The sequence below is a fragment of the Procambarus clarkii genome, chromosome 61, assembly GCF_040958095.1.
Source record: "Procambarus clarkii isolate CNS0578487 chromosome 61, FALCON_Pclarkii_2.0, whole genome shotgun sequence".
In the NCBI taxonomy this organism is placed as follows: domain Eukaryota; kingdom Metazoa; phylum Arthropoda; class Malacostraca; order Decapoda; family Cambaridae; genus Procambarus; species Procambarus clarkii.
The window spans coordinates 14,567,152-14,588,693 of NC_091210.1; the positions used below are offsets into that span (position 1 = coordinate 14,567,152).

General features: G+C 42.9%; 2 protein-coding genes and 1 long non-coding RNA gene across 3 annotated transcripts; 2 read left to right on the top strand and 1 right to left on the bottom strand.

The window, feature by feature from the left end:
• The first annotated feature begins 1,048 nt into the window (after positions 1–1,048).
• LOC123774249 (uncharacterized) lies at positions 1,049–13,035 on the top strand. Its single transcript, XM_069307997.1, has 8 exons — positions 1,049–1,091; positions 2,666–2,803; positions 3,510–3,689; positions 5,125–5,159; positions 8,418–8,625; positions 9,378–9,548; positions 11,743–11,836; positions 12,837–13,035. The coding sequence occupies exons 2-8, from the start codon at positions 2,680–2,682 to the stop codon at positions 13,033–13,035; spliced, it is 1,011 nt and encodes a 336-aa protein (XP_069164098.1). The 5' UTR covers positions 1,049–1,091; positions 2,666–2,679.
• LOC123774437 (uncharacterized) lies at positions 12,269–14,815 on the bottom strand. Its single transcript, XM_045768764.2, has 2 exons — positions 13,102–14,815; positions 12,269–13,019 (listed from the first exon to the last, which is right to left on the bottom strand). Exon 1 carries the CDS (start codon positions 14,738–14,740, stop codon positions 13,892–13,894), a length of 849 nt encoding a protein of 282 aa, XP_045624720.2. The 5' UTR covers positions 14,741–14,815; the 3' UTR covers positions 12,269–13,019; positions 13,102–13,891.
• A 2,902-nt stretch (positions 14,816–17,717) lies between these two features.
• On the top strand, positions 17,718–20,872 carry LOC123774436 (uncharacterized). Its single transcript, XR_011223429.1, has 3 exons — positions 17,718–17,869; positions 18,012–18,181; positions 20,232–20,872. It is a non-coding gene; the product is annotated as an uncharacterized lncRNA (long non-coding RNA).
• The last annotated feature ends 670 nt before the right edge of the window (positions 20,873–21,542 follow it).

Below are 21,542 nucleotides of genomic sequence, written 5' to 3' on the forward strand. Positions count from 1 at the left end.
CCCAGTGCTATATAGTCGTAATGGCTTGGCGCTTTCCCCCTGAAAATTCCCTTCCCTCTCACACTTTCTTTACAAAGATATCGCTTAGTTTTTCTTTACGTGTTCACCTGTAATATTAATTCAGTTGAGGGTAAGATTAATAATTCTAACATGAATCTTCTCAATATTTCTTACGTTCTTCTTCTCTGTCGAGGGGTAATTGATAAATTAAGTCTCCAAAATTCATTCTTTATTCCTGGTCTGACGCCTGAACGCGTTTCGTAATCCTTATTACATTTTCAAATACATATTATATATATATATATATATATATATATATATATATATATATATATATATATATATATATATATATATATATATATATATAGCGAGGCTATACACCTCTCGGTCAATGAATCCTTGACCTTCGAGGACGCTGACTTGGATACAGTAGCGTCTCCAACACGATGTATCCAGCTGTATCCGGAGGACACAGGTGGTGATCTGACCAAGAGCAGTCTGAGGAGGGCCTTTATCTCCCAGCTGGCATCACCTAGCAACCAGCATCCCAAGATGCTGGAGCAGTCTCCATCTTCATCTTTTTAAACACTTACTAATTGCTCTATTTATCGTATTTTTATGAGTAATACAATTTGAAGAGTTTAGAGAGAGAGAGAGAGGGAGAGGGAGAGAGAGAGAGAGAGAGAGAGAGAGAGAGAGAGAGAGAGAGAGAGAGAGAGAGAGAGAGAGAGAGAGAGAGAGAGACAGACAGAGACAGAAAGAGAGGGAGAGAGAGAGAGAGAGAGAGAGAGAGAGAGAGAGAGAGAGAGAGAGAGAGAGAGAGACAGAGACAGAAAGAGAGGGAGAGAGAGAGAGAAGGGGAACGGACCCTTAAGGGGACATGGAAAGGTAAATGGACTTTTATATTAGACGTGGGACAGGTAGACCTTCAAGGGAAGGTGGGATAGGATGGTCTACGAGGGTAGGGGGGATGGGAAGGGTGAAACGGATGTGGGAAAGGGGGGATAGGCAGTCACCGACATTATAAAAAACCCCGACTGCTTAATCTAGTCATTCCACTGTCTACCACTCGTCCCATCACTACACAGGTAAACTCAGTGATTACTTAACCCTTTTCTTGTTATTTCTACACAAGTTTACCTCTGCATACCATTGTAGACTCAGTTTACATGGCAGTACAGGCGAGGAGTCACAATAACGTGGCTGAAGTATGTTGACCAGACCACACACTAGAAGGTGAAGGGACGACGACGTTTCGGTCCGTCCTGGACCATTCTCAATCCGATTGTGGGCTTGTGAATGGCCAGGACGGACCGAAACGTCGTCGTGCCTTCACCTTCTAGTGTGTGGTCTAGTTAATGTCGTATTAATCTCTCATAATCTCCCATAACCAGAAATTTTATAAGGGAATAATATTTGAATTGATTTTGTGTGGATCTGTGTGACATAAGATGATTAATGGTCTTGATGTGAGGTTACCATTTCCCAGAAAGGTAGACCTTGAAGGTATACCTTCAAGGTCTACCTTCAAGGTATACCTTCAAGGTATACTTGCTTTACTTGCTGTTTTCCAAGCAAAATCTCGCTCATTTACTCAAGGACTCCGACCTTACCCCCTGGGTACAACCCACAACAGTTTCCTTGCACTCCTAGGACGGGGCGAACTAGAGTTATCAGGTGAAAGGAAATGTGCCCAACCATTCCCGTCCAGGAATTGGACTAGGTATCCTCGAGTGTGAGTCGAGAATGTAGACCACTGAACTACGACAATGGGATATTTCATATCCATGTCCTCACTCAAGTAGGAGGGGAATTAATGTATTCTTGCGGGATATTCGACTGTATGTACATAGCGACAACCTTGTTTCATGCAGGTCAGAGTTCGAGACCCGATGTTTCTAGTGGTTGGGCGCTATTCCTTCTTTCGTTCTATCTCAGTTCCCTGTCCTCCTAGTCCAGTTCCTTGGCCTCATATCCCAATTCCTTGTCCTCATATCCCAGCTCCTTGTCCTCATATCCCAGCTCCTTGTCCTCATATCCCTTCCAAGTGCTATATAGCCGAATATATAGCACTTGGCGCTTTCCCCCGATAGTCCAAATCAATTCACAAGCCTACGCCAACTTCGATCTCACCCTCAGCATCGAAAAGACCGAAGTCGGGGGTCGAACTCGCGCCCGGAAGACTCCGCCAGGATCAACACATCACGGTCGAAGCGGCAGAACCTTCAGGCAGTCGAGCAGGCCACGCTGTCACAATGCCTGAAAGCCGAATGCCTAAACAGCTGTTGCGTGGAGAATTATGCCATTCCGTGCGATGAAACGACCCAAGATCGTTTCTTCCGACCTTAAAGTCACCCTTAAAGGCTTCAATTGGGCGACGCTTGCTCAGGAATGCCCAACATGGCGAAGGAAACTTATCCCAAAGACCATTGAGAATAGCCAGACACCAGAGGACCAGAGGAAACATGTTCCAATGTCTGAGCGTGGCTTCCGAACTCAGATCGCGTCCTCCATCTTCTGAAGCAGCCATCGAACTCCTTCATCGAAGTCACGGTCGACTTCGACTCTCGTAGACCGAATAATATCATACTTGCGTTGTTATTTCTAATTGTTACAATATATTTTACCCTAAGTGGGGACATTTTTTTACAAATATTTACAGAAATCATAGAGACAATGATGGCTGGAGGAATAGTTCGTGGGGCGGCCGCACTGGTGCTGGTGGCGCTCGTGGTTGCCCAGTTTACAATGGCTGACCCGCAAGGCTTAGATGACGATGAAAGACTTATTGATTTACCGGGTAAGTTGCTAAATTTTTTTATTAAGAATAAAGGTAAACATTTTAAATGAGCATATTTCAACTAATCTTATTCAATGAACCACCGAAAAAAACTGAAGATTTGCTAATCTTCGCTAACTATATGTTTTGTAAGACTTAATGTTTTACTTAGTTAAGCAAGAATTACTAATATGTGAAAGATATGTCATAAATAAATCCATTTATCATTATATATATATCCAGCTTTGGTGATTTCATCAGATATCAAAATATATCTTTGATTTACGATTGAAAATAATTATCCCAAAACTAAGCAAAGGGGAAAAAATTAATGTAACTTTAATTCAAAATTTGCTTATAAAACATTTCTTAACTGCTTAAGAAATGTTTAAGAAATGTTTAAGAAAACATTTCTTAATTGCTTTGTCTCCCCATTTGCGATAATTGTAACTGCTTAGCGACATTTTCCTGACAATTCCTTTGCCTTTTTGGGCTGGACGGTAGAGCGACGGTCTCGCTTCATGCAGATCGGCGTTCAATCCCCGTGACCGTCCAAGTGATTGGGCACTATTCCTTACCCCCATCCCAAACCCAAATCCTGACCCCTTCCCAGTGCCATAGAGTCGAAATGCCTTAACTCCCTAAAAAAAAAAAATCCTTTGCCTTCCCCATAAGTAGTTAACCACTTAATCAGGCCCTCAACCACTTAACCACCTGGTCTCAACAGACAATGGCTGCAGTGCCCTCTGTTCCAAGATCTACAGGCCTGTGTGTGGGTCGAATGGTGTGACCTACAGTAACCAGTGCCGCTTGGAGTATGCCCAGTGCCTCGGTAACCCTGTAAAGAAAGTTCATAATGGCCCCTGTGCTGATAAGGACGATGATGTTGATAACGGACTGCTGCTGGGTGAGTGGATGACCATCTCAGCCATGATGGGCTCGCGATACTTTTTTTAAGCCCATCATGGTTCAGTCGGTAGTGCTTATGCCTGTGGAGTCAACAGATGCGGGGTTCGATCCCCCTTAACGGCCTCAACATTTCCTCGCGTTTATAATATATAAACAACATATAAACAATGCTTAGGGATTTAATAGTTTGTTATACAAGCGACTTAGTTCATAATATCGTAGTGTAATCCTGCACATTGTAATTGTTTGCAATTGTTTGTAATTGTTTGCACTTGTTTGCAATTGTTTGTAATTGTTTGCACTTGTTTGCAATTGTTTGTAATTGTTTGCAATTGTTTACACATTGTTTACACTTGTTTACACATTGTTTACACCTGTTTGCACATTGTTTCCACTTGTTTTATGGCAATATATAATCTTAAGGTATTAAATCCTGTTTACACTAACACCAATATTCCCTTCTACAGATTAGAATCCTGTGACCCCTGACCCAGAATTGATGACGATTAGTGATGATTAGTGATGATTATCTGCCCTCAATGACATGGTCTAAAAAAATTCATGAAACATTGTAATTATTGAATGTGATTTATCTATTAAAAATTTCTTCATTAGTTCCTATTTTTTCCATTATTTTGTGCATTTCTTTCATGCATATTTTACTTCCCTTCAACACCCTGGCTTTACCAGCTTAAGTTAAAATAAAGATATTTTGTTGTTATAGATTAAACAACTTGGAACATAAAGTTCCAAGTAGCACGGTCTATGGTGAGCCCCGTCGTAAAATATAGAGATTGAGGCAAAGTCTTCAGTATATATATCTTTCCTTATGATAATATGATAGCCAGGATAGCCTTATGATCTTGGTAACCAAGATTCAACGAATCCTGGTTTTCAAGATTCAACGAATCCTGGTTTTCAAGATTCAACGAATCCTGGTTTTCAAGATTCAACGAATCCTGGTTTTCAAGATTCAACGAATCCTGGTTTTCAAGATTCAACGAATCCTGGTTTCCAAGATTCAACGAATCCTGGTTTTCAAGATTCAACGAATCCTGGTTTTCAAGATTCAACGAATCCTGGTTTTCAAGATTCAACGAATCCTGGTTTTCAAGATTCAACGAATCCTGGTTTTCAAGATTCAACGAATCCTGGTTTTCAAGATTCAACGAATCCTGGTTTTCAAGATTCAACGAATCCTGGTTTTCAAGATTCAATGAATCTTGGTTATCAAGATTCATTGATATCTTTCCCGCTATCATTCAGCTACGAAGTTGTTTATGACAATTAAACAATTGTTTGCAATGTTTCGATGTTTGTAAACTGTTTACTGCAAACTATTGATGCTATGATTGGGGGAAAGATGGACAGGTTTCGTAAGGGAACACGGAAATATTGGGTGAATTCTGGTCCTGTGTATATCGCTTATGAAGGACGCAGTGATGAGTTTGCTTCACTCAGCCCCCTGGTGTGACGCAAAGAGTGACGCAGCAAAGACTGACGCAGAAAAGAGTGACGCAACAAAGGGGTCTAGTGCAAAAGGGGGGGAACGGACCAATAGGGGAGAGAGGGGGGGTGATAGCCCCCTAGTGGACACATATTGGGCAAACAACGTCTATTCGACGTACCTGAAGCCCCTTTTCACCCACTAGATAGCCTGGTTATCGACTTTAAAACAAATGGCTATCGTCATTCTCTCAAATCCCACCCCCGCCTCCACCGGGGATCGAACCCGGAACCGCAGGACTACGAATCCCGAGCGCTGACCACTCAGCCATCAGGCCCCTCCTTCCAAGTACCTTCCAAAACGCCACATGATTAAACTTACGAAACCTGTACATCTTTGTTTGAATTTATTAAACAGTTTGAGCTCAAAAAAACTGAAAGGTTGTATACAATAATCTTGTATTGGGACGTTTCAGAGCTCATAAACTGTTGTATAAATACAACTACAACCTTTTCCCGATTCATCATCCTCATCATACAACAAGATTAAGGAAAAGATGCACTGGTTTCGTAAATGAGTGCGGTAAATGGTTATAAGGTTCTCATCGCCTTTATCGCCCATTACAACCGATCCTCAACCTATTTTTTTCCCCATTTTATACTACCAGAGAACCCCCCAATCCCCCCCCTACACCCCCCCACACCCCCCCTACACCCCTCATACACCCCCCTACACCCCCCATACACCCCCTACCCCTCCCCATTCGCCCATTAATGGAATCATCCAACTAAACCCCTTAACATCACAAGAAATCTTATTACAGCCCAAACTGTTCCGTAATCCGCTTGTATCAATTAGATCATCAATCACCCCATCGAGTACTTCAACTCTTGTCAGTATAATCTCCTTAATCATCAACCAAGACGTCGTAGCTCCTGTGTGCACGCCTTGCAATAATTGATCAATGGCACTGCCTCCTTGCAAGATTCTTCGACTGCTTGGAGTGGTTGGCATAGAGTGCATGATCTTGTAGCTTGCAGGCCCGGGGTTCGATTCCCGTTAATCAACCAGTAAGTATACTGAATTACCACTGTCTCCAGAAGTAAAAATAAACTGCGTATATATATATATATATATATATATATATATATATATATATATATATATATATATATATATATATATATATATATATATATATATATATATTATATACACCTAGATCTGGGTATAGATCCCTTGAGTAAGATGTATAAAATGTATTAAATGTATTTTCCTGCAAACAGCTAGAAGTAACTACTTACCTTGTCTACATTACTGTATTCTAGTGCCTGTAGGCCTGTAGACGCAGGTGTAGACGCAGGTGTAGACGCGGGTATTAACGTCTGTGTCACACTACAGGGTGTCAGGCACTCTAGGGAAAAAGAAAATTAATCTTAAAATTTTCTTAAAAGCATTTTTTTCCCTTTGTACTCTCCCTATATTATATATATTCCCTTTAAATATACCCTAATTGATGCAATAACTCTGGCTAAGGGGGTAGCACCCTCACCCCATACTGCAAAGACCCAGGTTCGACCCCTGAGTCAGAAGGCATGAGAAATAACCCTTAACTCATCGCCCCCTATTCACCCAGGAGTAATTAAAGACGGTTGTAAACCCATTAACAGATAGAGTTCCAGGGGAGTTAAAAACCATGATAAAGCTTAACATTAAATGGCAGAAAGGAGAGCTTTAAGCTTATTATAAAAAGATAAAGTCATTCACTATCATTCACCCAGCCTCTAACGAAACCTGTAGATCATTCCTCATTCATGGGCGGCTTTGTTTACATATATGTAAACAGCTTATGAGTTCCGGACGAGGTTGTTTACAACAATAATAATTGTGAGGTGTTTAAGAAATGTAAACGTAGGCGCCATTATCAAGGAAAGATCTACAGGTTTCGTAAGATGTTACGTAAATGCTTGGTAAATGCAGACAAGGAGTATCAAAAAATAAGGTGATTCAAGATATCTAATGACCGAACCACACACTAGAAGATGAGAACACGACGACGTTTCGAGCCGGCCAGGAACCAGATTCACGAAGCAGTTACGCAAGCACTTACGAACCTGGGGGCCAGATTCACGAAGCAGTTACGCAAGCACTTACGAACCTGGGGCCAGATTCACGAAGCAGTTACACAAGCACTTACGAATCTGGGGCCAGATTCACGAAGCAGTTACACAAGTACTTACGAACCTGGGGACAGATTCACGAAGCAGTTACGCAAACACTTACGATCTTGTCCATCTTTTCTCAATCTTTGGCGGCTTTGTTTATATATATATATATATATATATATATATATATATATAATGTATATATATATGTATATATATGTATATATATATATATATATATATATATATATATATATATATATATATATATATATATATATATATATATATATATACCACCTGCTTTGCAATGGAACTCAAAATCTCTGAATATAATTGAAAAAAGTATCTTTGAATACTCTCGAAGTCCATTCCATCCCCCGTCCTACCCCAAACTCCTTATCCTGACCCCTTCCAAGTGCTATATAGTCGTAATGACTTGGCGCTTGCACCTGAAAACTCCCCCTCCCCCCTCTCCTAGTCTACCAGCCACTTTAACTACACAAAACAGAAAGCAATTACCCGAAACAAACGGCCCAACCGCGCTCGTCAAGGAGTCCTGACACACTGCCTCTCTTGCCCAACTGGCTTGACCTTGTCATCTCATGCGTTGAGTTCCTTACGATGTAAATATAAATTAAAGCACTGTTATATGTAAGTTTTTATGTGCATTAACCGCGATAGGTTAAGTTAGGTTGCTTAGACCGTTTGTTTCTAAGTTACAAAAACAGTTGCTGTCTTGTTTTTGTTTACGGTGACAAATAGAGAAAACGGGCCGTTGGGTAACAGCTGTTTGCCTCGTATAACACTCTCTACGTGGGTGTGGCTTAAAGATGTGGACCTACCCTGCCCAGCCTATGTCAGTCCCACACCCCACACTCTTCCCCCTGCAAATTTAAGCGAGACTAAACCCTCTCAAAGCATTAGGCCTCAAACTTAATACGCATACAGACATTCTATGTAGGTCTGAGAGAATAAACATATACATACATGTATATCCATATACATATATAAAAGATTAAATTTTAATAGCATTGTTCACTCATTCTTCGATTTAGAAGAATCTAAATTTTACAGCTTTGAACATTTTATTTAGTAATGAAATGATGATTAGGGAAGGCATAGACATGTGGCAACTCTGGCAGCCGAAGGTATAAAAGGGACCGAGGCCTCTGTGGCACCTTCAGTACCCCATCAGCCAGGTCGTAGGTACCATCGCTCCACCAGGACCATGGCCAGACTAGTTCCTCTGGTGGCCGCTGTACCGCTGGTGGCGCTGCTGCTCCTCCTCCCACACTTCAATATGGCCGCCGAGGGTGATGGTAAACAAAACAATTCAGTTGTTTTAATTCGTCAGATAAATTAATTATAAATTATTGGTGTTATTATTTTGATAATTAGTTACTTTGATAATTGACATACTTTTTAAATTAAACTATATTAAAAACAATATGGTGGGCTAGTTTGCCAATCTTTTAATAATGAATTATTATTGTCAGGGGACAGGCAGCCATAGTATATAGACATGTAATCTCTCAACACGCTGACTAACTCCTGGGTACCCATTTACTGCTAGGTGAACAGTTGCATTAGATTGAAGGAAATGTGCCCAAACATTTCTGCATCGCCTTGGGATTCTAGATATCAACCAGTCCTCGACTAGAGTCCATTCCATCCAGCGGCCGACCCCACAGACGCTTTCATTAACTTTTACACGTTATTCATTCAAAACGGGATTTTCTCAGCCGGAGGGAGCCGGTCGGCCGAGCGGACAGCACGCTGGAATTGTGGTCCTGGGTTCGATCCCAGGCGCCGGCGAGAAACAATGGGCAGAGTTTTTCACCCTATGCCCCTGTTACCTAGCAGTAAATAGGTATCAGGGAGTTAGACAGCTGCTACGGACTGCTTCCTGGGGGTGGAGGCCTGGTCGAGGACCGGGCCGCGGGGACGCTAAGCCTCGAAATCGTCAAGATAACTTGAAGATTTGCTCAAAAACATATCTATCCTTTGTGTTCAATCCTTCGCCAATAATTTGTTCAATAATGTGTTCAATAACTTCAGCAATATTTTCCAGAGTGCCCCACTGCGTGTCCTGAGGACTACACGCCCGTGTGTGGCACTAATGGTGCCACCTATAGCAACCTGTGTAGCCTGGAGAGTGCCAAGTGCAAGGACAAGACCATTGATCTGGCCTACGGCGGTCAGTGTGAGAAGGACAACTCCTCAGAGGAAAATTTCTTTGTACGTAATCTTAGAGAGAGAGAGAGAAAGGGGGGGGGGGATGCGAGTGTGTAATTACCTAAGTGTAATTATCTAAGTGTAGTTACAGGATGAGAGCTACGCTCGTGGTGTCCCGTCTTCCCAGCACTCTTTGTCATGTAACGCTTTGAAACTACTGACGGTCTTGGCCTCCACCACCTTCTCACCTAACTTGTTCCAACCGTCTACCACTGTGTGTGTGTGTGTGTGTGTGAGAGAGAGAGGGAAGCCGGCATAAGATAGTGAAGAAACAGTGCCCAATCACTTCGGACTATTGGGTATGGAACGCAGACCCTACAAGTAGCGAGGCTGGTATCGCTGTACCAACCTCCCCCAAGCGGCTGGACCTATAGTCTAACTTAGATAGTCATTTCTGTAATACACTCTGCCTCCGGGGTTCAATTCGCTGGCTGTAATGAAACGGTTAGGCACTTTCAGGCGATGCCCCTATTCACCTATCAGTAAAATAGGTACCAGGGAGTTGGGCAAACTGTCGGGATGACCTCGACAAGTACAGGCTTCCTGTCCCTTAGAACAGGAATGTCGTGCCTAATAGCCAGAACGCACTACTCGGCCTAGTATACAAGGCCCGATTTGCCTAATAGGCAGAGTGATTTTAGTTAATAAAAAAAATTCAGTTGGTTTATTGGCATGAATATTATATCAAGAACATGAATTACTGACTTAGTTTAGGTTAAGAGGTTAGGTCATATTTCTGGAGTTTTAACTATTTAAATATAAACTCATAACATAATGGGAAAGCTACCATTTCACAAATATAAATACATAAACTTCAGGAAAACTTGGTTTATTAGGCATATCAGGCCTTGCATAGTAGGCCAAGTAGTGCGTTCTGGCTATTAGGTACAACAAATAATTATACAATTATATAAACCCATCGAGGAGAATCTTCATCCTTGCATAATTTCCCTATTAACATCAGTTTTTTTCCCTGACAAGGCTGCCTCGTTACCAATTACAACCCCACCATGACTAATGTCAATGCCATACACCCAAGCCTTTTGGGGAAATTGCTTCCTAATACCTTAAACAAATCCACCAGGGCCGTGACGAGGATTCGAACCTACGTCAGAGAGCATCTCAGACGCTGCCTTAACCGACTGAGCTACGACATGGTAGCTCCTAATACCTTGTTTTAAGTCTTAGTGTCCATTACTCAATGAATGTTTTTCTTAAGTTACAAGAAATTTAGAACATTGCATTTAAGTTCCATCTCTCAGTAACATTAATATGTAAGAATTTCACATTAAAAGCCAATTTAGTAGTCTTAAGATTGTGTATTTAATTTAGCTTTGACGTAGTTCACTGAAGTGCCAAATCAGGGGAAAGCGCCAAGCCATTACGACTATATAGCACTGGGAAGGGGTCAGGATAAGGATTTGGGATGGGACGGAGGGAAGGAATGGTTCCCCAACCACTTGTTGACGGTCGGGGGATTGAACGCCGACCTGCATGACGCGAGACTGTCACTCGTCCAGCCCAAGTAGTTGGGTGTACATAACTAAGGGGCCAGATTCACGAAGCAGTTACGCAAGCACTTACGAACGTGTACATCTTTCCTCAATCTTTGACGGCTTTGGTTACATTTATTAAACAGTTTACAAGCATGAAAACTTGCCAATCAAATGTTGTTATTGTTATAAACAGCCTCCTGGTGCTTCGGAGCTCATTAACTGTTTAATAATTGTAAACAAAGCCGCCAAAGATTGAGAAAAGATGTACAGGTTCGTAAGTGCTTGCGTAACCGCTTCGTGAATTTGGCCCTTTAAGCGTTTGCATTTCTGCTAGGGATGCACACACTCGGATTTTAATTACCCGACAATTAGTACATTCAAACTACTATTGCTCCTTTATGTTCCAGAACTGAAGGCAACGGAGCAGGGACAGAGCCCAAACGTTACGGAACATCTCACTGAACACTACTAGTTACTTTCATACAACAAGACTGTCCTGGTTAGCAGCGCATTCAATTATGCCTAACACGTTTTGTACTAAGTATTTCAATAATGTAAATTATGATCCTTAATAAAAAATATATATCAGATTTATTATTAATACTCCTACGCAAGTCTGAGAAGTTTCAGTAAATTTATACCGTTTACGTTCATGCTAGAAAAAAAAATGAACGTTGAGGGCCTTCAATAAATTTGTGACTACAGGAAATATTGTTGACAGTACAGAGCTGTCAACGTTTGACGGCTTGTCAGTAACTGCCAGATATACAGGAGAATACAGTGCTGTCAACCTCAAAATGTATACTCGCAACATAAATACATGTACATTCACACACACCTGAGAGGTATATCTGTTTGCCTCTCATCCTTAGAGTTGAAAGGTAATGTAGATGTTTATCTCTCGGAATGTTTGGTAATATGTTTATTGTTTGTGATGTGTGTCTATGTATGTATTAACACGATGTACTGAACGGGGTGAGAATAGCTTGAGCTACCTCATCCCTTTGTGTGTATTTTACCTCAATAATCTTATTTCAATTAGAGTTGAATTAGTGTGGGGGGAAAGGAGGGGGTGTAGTGATAAAAGGCAAGATGGCTCAGAAACTCAAGATTTCCCTATGCAAATTAGCCTTTAAAAAGTTACACAATTTATCCCAATGTAGCATTCTTCCCCCCCCCCCCCCAATTCCATAATTATTAGCAGTGGCGGTCAGGTATATAAAAAGGAAACTTTAAAATCAGATTTATTCTCTAGAATGTACATCAACTCTGACAAATTTAGAAACTAATTTCTTCTATGATAAACGACCGATTGTCGATTCTGTAAAGAGTGTAGATGTAATGTTTAATATTCTCCTACAATCTGCTTGATCAAAGTGATTCAAGTATTATTCAATACTAAGGCAAGAATTTAAAACTATGGGAATTAAAATGATTTTAGGTTCGTTACTAATTGACGATTTACCAAGAGTCCTTTTCTGTCAATGGGATTTATTGTACACAAAGAAGTTTTAGGTACTTGGGCTCTGTTTACAACCATCTTAAAAGATGTTAGAAAATGCGTCAAGCAAGCACAATGAAATCTGAAGTTTTAGAAGTCCGTACAAAACTATGACGCTAAACTACCCCAGACACATCAAACTAGCCATCAGTACTACCCATACCAACCCTTCCCTACGGTACAGCCCACGAGGAGTCGCTGGTAACAGTCTAGACATTACATAGAAGTCTCTGTAGCGCGATATGGCTAAACTAGAAAATAGTATAGTCTCATTAGACTTATTTACGTTGTTACACAGACTGGCAGGGGCCCTCAAGCCGGCTGGCAGGGGGCCCTCCAAGGCGACTGGGGAGGGCCCCAGCTGGGAGGACCCTCCACAATCCACATTGCGTCAGCCAGTGCTTGCGTCACGGGGCTGCGGCTGGCAAGGTGTCACCGCAGACGCGGCCTCTGCTCCCTGCTACACATCAGCATACTCCTCCTGGAGAGAAAAATAGAATGTAATCATAACTAATAAACGCAGTAGTATGCAAACTTTTGGGGAAACTAAACAAAAGACTTACTAGGAAAACGTTTCATCCGTCAGACTGTGCTGCCTCGTTAGAGACCTCCTGAAGCAAAGGTTCACGGCCCCAAGACACTAACAGCACCATTAACCATCTTCTAGAGTAGTTCCGGGGGTATATGCCAAGCCAGACTGAGTGTATAGGTGCCTCAACCACTCTACATGTAGATCCCACGTAGCAAAGTAGCACTGAAGTAACAGTTAACGACACGGGGAATGATTAAAATGTAGCGGAATCGCTGGCATCTAGAGAAAATATTGCGATATCTGGAGCAATTATTCAAAAGAAGGCGCAATGCCAGGAAGACTCTGTAGTAGAGCAAACAGGAATTGATTAACAGGTCGCCTGGTGTATTCAGAGGATCTTTAGGAGCGTAGACACACCCACCAACTAGGGACGAATCTTTCCACGCTCACATGTCTCACAGATTGCATTTGTCAACCTAGAGTATATCCTTTGGTAGAACCAGTTGTAGAGTCAAGACTTTAAAGGCAATCTTTACTAGACATGTTGGGTAAAGACTTATGCTTAACGAGGCCATTACTGGTGGAACACAGCGTCTTATAAACTAGGAGCAGTGTTACCAACATTGCAGAAGTTTAAGGCCCTATTAAAACTAGTTATAAAACTAGGAGGACCAGTCATGAATGATGCCTTGTATGGACTAGTCATCAACTACCATTAAAAAAATTATTTATAATCTTTTTAAAATCTCCTTTTAAAAAAATTAGCTTTGAAAAACTTCAAAAGTCAATTTAAAAACTAGCAGAAGGACAGGACTAAAGGGCTATAGTTCTAGCCAGCGAGCCTTAACCTGGTTGAGGTAGAGGATAAACTCGCATAACAACGGTACGTCTGTTGGAAAATTTTCCAACACAAACTTTAATAATAAATCTATAGCCACACAGGCATCCGCGACGGGCACAAGACGGGGACCGTCTTCCGTCTCTGCCTGTCCGCAGGCACCGTCAGAGACCGTCTCGTCCTCGTAGGAAGGAGAAATGTCAAAAATCTGGTGGCAAAGATCGGTAGGGTCATAACTAGACAAGTCTTCAAACTGTTTACAAGGCTCAGGATCGCTGGCGAAGTGTGGCTCCACCGTAGGGGTCACTGGTGTAAACTGTTCCAGTGTGACCCAGTCACTCGGGGTGAAGGCAGAATCTCCAGAACTGTCAAAGTCTTCAAGTTCACAGACCACGTCGTGACCTCTGGACAGTTCACGTCCCGTGTCATCGGGGTGATTTAGGTCACAATGTGTAGTCTTGAAGTTGGCTAACCACTCATCAGAAGCGACAAAGTTGGTCATGTTAAATCTCTCAGCCAACTTAAGCGCCCTTTTTTTAATGAGAAGATCTGTCATTGGTACGCCAAGAAGTACCTTGCTTAAATACCATTGTCTAAGAAATAATTCTAGGTCAACGACAAAGGGTTTAGAAGGACCCCGAGAAAATTCGAAGTTACTTAGTATCAAATCCCGCTCCCTCAGTATTTGTTTAAGAAGGGTTATCGACACCCCCAACTCCTGCGACATTGTCTTGAAACTCTTAGAGCCGCGAGAGTCCAGTTTGTTAAGGAACTCAACTTTCTGTTCAAGAGTATACATCCTGTTATTGCTGGTCGTTAAGGAAGAGGCCATGTAGTTCCAAGTAGCGTGTTAACAACCACCACACCTAATGGCCCTGGACGCTCTTAGTGAACTGTTCTTGCGACCCCGGCTGACCTGACCTTCACACCCCTCCAGTGCTGGCTGTGAAGCCTCGAACCGCTGGTTACACAACACCCCGAATCGCCTGCCTCTGCTTAACTACCCACGGGGCTGTTGAAGCAGCCCGTCCTCCAAACAAAGATCCAAAAGTCATTCCATCCACCCGCCAAACCCCCCAGCTGTTTATGAATTAAAAACGGTTTACACACGACTCACAACTGCTGACGTCCGAACACTTCCGAAACAAGTGTTTCACTGACGACTTGTGTTCGAACCACAACGCTGTAAATGCTTCACCCACGTACTACAAATACAAATAATCGCCAACAGAACCTTAACACCTAACCTAACCTATGCCTATATATGCACAATATGCTAATATATTATAATATTAATTTATATTTGAGAAAATTCCCATTTTCAATGAATAACACATAAAAAGTATGAATGCGACTGTGGGGTCGACCGCTGGATGGAATGGACTTGAGTCGAGGACGGGTTGCTAGATACACAAAGCCTGATCACCTCCCTTTGCCTAACTACCCACGAGGCTGTTCAAGCGTGTTTTGATAATTAAAGACTTGTATTGTTTGAATAAACTTTGATTGTGAATTCTACCGTGAGGGTGATAAGTCTACTGTGAGGTAGAGAAGTCTACTGTGAGGTTCATGAGTCTACTGTGAGGTTCATGAGTCTGTGAGGTTAATAAGTCTACTGTGAGGTTCATGAGTCTGTGAGGTTAATAAGTCTACTGTGAGGTAGATAAGTCTATTGTGAGGTAGATAAGTCTACTGTGAGGTTCATGAGTGTACTGTGAGGTATATAAGTCTACTGTGAGGTAGATAAGTCTACTGTGAGGTAGATACGTCTACTGTGAGGTAGATAAGTCTACTGTGAGGTAGATAAGTCTACTGTGAGGCATAGAATAGTGACGCAAGAATAAGCTTACAGAATATATAAGATTCCTCTTCCTATAATTCCTGATATATAAGCTTATAGTTCACAATTATGTTAATTTGTTCACTGTTATGTTAATTGTTCACTATTATGTTAAGTGTGAACAGGATCTTGTCGGCGTGATGTGGAAACCCAAGTTATTAATACGTGATGAACAGTGATTTGAGTGATTATCTGTTAGTATATCCTGTCTCTCTCTCTCTCACCTGTGACCTGATTCACGAAGCAGTTACGCAAGCACTTACGAACCTGGGGCCTGATTCACGAAGCAGTTACGCAAGCACTTACGAACCTGTACACCTTTTCTCAATCTTTGGCGGCTTTGTTTACAATTATTAAACAGTTAATGAGCTCCGAAGCACCAGGAGGCTGTTTATAACAATAACAACAGTTGATTGGGAAGTTTTCATGCTTGTAAACTGTTTAATAAATGTAACCAAAGCCGTCAAAGATTGAGGAAAGATGGACAGGTTCGTAAGTGCTTGCGTGACTGTTTCGTGAATCTGGCCCCAGGTTCGTAAGTGCTTGCGTAACTGCTTCGTGAATCTGGCCCCAGGTTCGTAAGTGCTTGCGTAACTGCTTCGTGGATCTGGCCCCAGGTTCGTAAGTACTTGCGTAACTGCTTCGTGAATCTGGCCCCAGGTTCGTAAGTGCTTGCGTAACTGTTTCGTGAATCTGGCCCCAGGTTCATAAGTGCTTGCGTAACTGCTTCGTGGATCTCGCCCCAGGTTCGTAAGTGCTTGCGTAACTGCTTCGTGAATCTGGCCCCAGGTTCGTAAGTGCTTGTGTAACTGCGTCGTGAATTTCGCCCCAGGTTCGTAAGTGCTTGCGTAACTGCTTCGTGAATCAGGCCCCACGTTCATAAGTGCTTGCGTAACTGCTTCGTGGATCTGGCCCCCAGGTTCGTAAGTGCTTGTGTAACTGCGTCGTGAATTTCGCCCCAGGTTCGTAAGTGCTTGCGTAACTGCTTCGTGAATCAGGCCCCACGTTCATAAGTGCTTGCGTAACTGCTTCGTGAATCTGGCCCCAGGTCTTATATGTCTCTCTCTCACTTACACACCTGGCCGTCTCTCTCTCCTCACACCTCATATTATATGTATCTATATCTATCAAAGAGAATATATTAGTTCGAGGCTAGTAGCCCGACGCTTGCGGCTAGTCTCATTAAACTTTGCACGGGGATTGGCAATTGTCAGGTGATTGTCCCAGGGTGCTTGGGATCGACCCCCATGCCCCCACTTTAAGTAGGAGTGGCTCCTATTGCGACAATCAGCGAGTCTTATCAAGTCTGATATGGTTTGATAGTGAATAGTGTGTTTTCCTACTTATTTCACAGGTAGTATATTTTTTTTAATAATGTTTTATTCACGAAGTTTCAGATTACGCTTATCTAAGCTGTGGCTTATCTAAGGCTCGGTTACTCGTAATATTACGTCGCATTTTGACGTATATGCGTTACTTAAGACACCCAGAGGATACTCCACGGACGATAACTGTGGACACCCAGACGTCACTCCACGAACGATAACTGTGGACACCCAGACGTCACTCCACGAACGATAACAATGGACTCCCAGACGACACTCCACGAACGATCAGGACCTCAACGGCGTAGATGAGTATATGGCTCCCAAGATGCAGTCTCGACGTCTCAGCGGGTTCGAACCCCGGCATGTTTGAGGGGCCAGGATGCCTCTGGCATTTAGGACACAGCTACAGGGTCAAAAATAGAGCCCTGAGGGACCCCTGAGATTGTGATACTGAAGTGGAATGTCAAACAAGGACTTCTGGGCAGAGGGGATGGGACGGGGGAAGGAATAGTGCCCAATCACTTTGGACAGTCGGGGATTGAACGCCGACCTGCATGAAGCGAGACCGTTTCTCTACCGTCCACCCCCAAGTGGTTAGACGTGGCAACCCTGTCAGCCGAGGGTATATAAGACAGTGAGGCGCCTCTGGCACCTTCAGTACCCCATCAGACAAGACGTGGTCACCGTCGCTCCACCAGGACCATGGCCAGAATAGTTCCTCTGCCTGCCGCTGTCCCTCTGGTGGCGCTGCTGCTCCTCCTCCTCCCAGCCATCAATATGGCCTTCGATGACCGTAAACCAAATTATTTCAATATTCCTGAATAATTATCATACCATCATATATTTAATAATCTCCTTTTATTACCAAAAACAGTGCTACATAGCCCGCTTGCTGCCTTTGTTTGATAATTACTTTAAAAACAAAACTGTTTCAGCTTGCGTGGGTGCGTGTCCAGCCATCTACCGGCCTGTGTGTGGGACTAATGGCGTCACCTACGACAACCGTTGTATCTTACATTACGCCAAGTGCAACAATGACAACCTCGAAGTTGCACACGAAGGAAGATGTGATGGGGATACAGCGGATTCCTTCAGATTTATTTAGGTACGTGGAGGCTTTTGTTCCTGTTGAATTTCAAGTTTTCATTGATAAAACAAAAGGCCCCAAAAATCGTCGTACTAGAAAATGGAAGCGGTTGGCGAACGAGACGTACTGTCCCATTTTCTGTTTTGAAAACAGAAAACTGTCCCAACCTCCTCTGGTAGGTTAGGAGAGACTACTTTAAATTGTTTTCTTGACGTTAGGGGGAACCTTAGAAAGACGGGTTGGACAACCACTCCTGTCTTCTGATAACCGCTTCTCTATTCCAGCCACTTGGGGCTGGACGGTAGAGCGACGGTCTCGCTTCATGCAGGTCGGCGTTCAATCCGTCGACAAGTGTTTGGGGCACCATTCCTTTCCCCCGTCCCATCCCAAATCCTTATCCTGACCCCTTCCCAGTGCTATATAGTCGTAATTCATATCATCTATGTTCTCACATATTTCCTCAATAGCTGTCCCCCTCTGCTAGTAAAGACAAAGGTACAATCTGGCTGGCTGGTCACCTCTCCTTTGCACCTTGCAATAAGGCTTTGTTGCAACTGCTTTTGCAAACTTTGGTCCCTATATATCGAGTCTTCTGCGTTCTAGTCCTAGAGGGGGGCCTTGGGGTATTGACAAGTGGGTTGAATAGCATGCCATATGTGTAGACAGGTGTGTGTGTGTGGGTCGTACACCTGTCAGAAGCGTAGACAGAGATGACAGAAGTTAAAGGAGACGGGGGACAATGTTCTGAAGTTGATGCAAACTGCGGAAATTAATTTCCGAACGGAACACGTCACAGAGAAAGCGGTCGAGCGACCAGTCTGCCTCTATTCTTCAACCAGGATAGACAGGGTTCAACTATCTCAACCCTCTCAACTATCTATCTATCTCAACTATCTGTCTATCTCAACTATCTCCATCTACTCGGCTGTCTCACCGAGCTGTGAGTTTGTGATTATTCGGATTTATGTTTAAGAGAGAATTAACTCCATTTCCTTGTATGCTGAAACGAGTCAGCGCAGGAATATGCTGTTTCCGTAAGAATTTACCTACTCCGTAGTCTGTAGATTTAATTTAAATCCGTAGAATTTACCTACTTAAAATTATCTGTTAGATTAAGGACCTGCCCGAAACGCTGCGCGTACTAGTGGCTTTACAAGATTGTAAATACTATGCTATGTATTCTCTCAATCCCTATGTACCTTCTTGTGTATATATATATATATATATATATATAACTGAAAACTCACACCCCAGAAGTGACTCGAACCCATACTCCCAGGAGCAACTGGTATGTACAAGACGCCTTAATCCACTTGACCATCACGACCGGACATAATGAGGTGATAGCCTAAGCTATTTGAACCACCCCACCGCCGGCACTCGGATAGTAATCTTGGGCATAGCATTTTACCAAATCAAAAGTTTTCAGTTGCATATTGTCCTGGGGACCATTCAGGCTTGTTCGCATTTGTGTTCCTCACGTGTGCCCCAAAGAATGAGGTGATTTGGTAAAATGCTATGCCCAAGATTACTATCCGAGTGCCGGCGGTGGGGTGGTTCAAATAGCTTAGGCTATCACCTCATTATGTCCGGTCGTGATGGTCAAGTGGATTAAGGCGTCTTGTACATACCAGTTGCTCCTGGGAGTATGGGTTCGAGTCACTTCTGGGGTGTGAGTTTTCAGTTGCATATTGTCCTGGGGACCATTCAGGCTTGTTCGCATTTGTGTTCCTCACGTGTGCCCCAAAGAATGAGGTGATTTGGTAAAATGCTATGCCCAAGATTACTATCCGAGTGCCGGCGGTGGGGTGGTTCAAATAGCTTAGGCTATCACCTCATTATGTCCGGTCGTGATGGTCAAGTGGATTAAGGCGTCTTGTACATACCAGTTGCTCCTGGGAGTATGGGTTCGAGTCACTTCTGGGGTGTGAGTTTTCAGTTGCATATTGTCCTGGGGACCATTCAGGCTTGTTCGCATATATATATATATATATATATATATATATATATATATATATATATATATATATATATACATAAATAATAAATAAGAATATTTTTGTTACAGATTAGAGCGAAGAGGTAGAAGAGAAGTGGGCCCCTTCTACCAGCTCCTGTGAGCCCCTTCTACCAGGTCCTGTAAGCCCCTTCTACCAGGTCCTGTAAGCCCCTTCTACCAGGTCCTGTAAGCCCCTTCTACCAGGTCCTGTAAGCCCCTTCTACCAGCTCCTGTGAGCCCCTTCTATCAGGTCCTGTAAGCCCCTTCTACCAGGTCCTGTGAGCCCCTTCTACCAGGTCCTGTAAGCCCCTTCTACCAGCTCCTGTGAGCCCCTTCTACCAGGTCCTGTAAGCCCCTTCTACCAGGTCCTGTAAGCCCCTTCTACCAGGTCCTGTAAGCCCCTTCTACCAGGTCCTGTAAATCCCCTTCTACCAGGTCCTGTGAGCCCCTTCTACCAGTTCCTGTGGAGTCCCCTTCTACCAGTTCCTGTGGAGTCCCCTTCTACCAGTTCCTGTGGAGTCCTATCGACCAGCTCCTATGAGCCCCATCGACCAGCACCACCAGTCTATAATAGTTACTACACCATAAGTATACACATACCTAGTTAAGCAATAAATTACTCAATATTACTAATGTTTTAAACTATATTCATATGTGGTAATTAGTGTGTAGCTAACTAGTGTACGATGATCAGAGTAAAACACGTCTGTTACCAGTTTTTTAATTCACTTCTTTAAGGGTTTAACATAGAAAACTGTTCTCTATATTTAAGCTTATATTAACCCTAAATAAAATTAATGTGTTGTTCTTTGCTGGAGAACTGTTCTCTGTGTGTTCTCTTGCACTCAAGCAATGTTCTCTTGCACTCAGGTAACGTTCTCCTGCACTCAAGCAATGTTCTCTTGCACTCAAGCAACGTTCTCTTGCACTCAAGCAACATCCCCTTGCACTCAAGCAACATCCCCTTGCACTCAAGCAACGTTCTCTTGCACTCAAGCAACATCCCCTTGCACTCAAGCAACCTCTGATGATTGGGGGAGGATAATAAAAAGAACTTATCCTAATCCGCGACAATTTCAATAGATGGGGAAATAGATTGGGGGAAAAAATTACCTCAACGGTAGAGACTTGGCGGACAAAGTTAGTAGAAACAGCGGAAGGTACTTACAGAGGCGACAGATCACTATGTCAACAAGGCCGAGGCGAGAGGACTCGGAATATGACATAATGACACTATTGCAACCCGTTCTCCTTAAAATTTCCCCAATGTTAAGAAACTGACATACTTGAGTAACCCCTTAACATACCCTACCAGAGGACCCAAAACAGAAAACGGGAATCTCAGTTTCGCGAGCCGCTAATATGTCAAAATACAACGTT

Excerpts from the sequence above, each read along its gene's own strand:
- LOC123774249 (XM_069307997.1), top strand. The coding sequence starts at position 2,680 with ATGATGGCTGGAGGAATAGTTCGTGGGGCGGCCGCACTGGTGCTGGTG. Across the intron at positions 2,804-3,509 it reads AAGACTTATTGATTTACCGG|ACAATGGCTGCAGTGCCCTC; the intron begins GTAAGTTGCTAA and ends TGGTCTCAACAG. Across the intron at positions 3,690-5,124 it reads TGATAACGGACTGCTGCTGG|GACGCAGTGATGAGTTTGCT; the intron begins GTGAGTGGATGA and ends TCGCTTATGAAG.
- LOC123774437 (XM_045768764.2), bottom strand. The coding sequence starts at position 14,740 with ATGGCCTCTTCCTTAACGACCAGCAATAACAGGATGTATACTCTTGAA.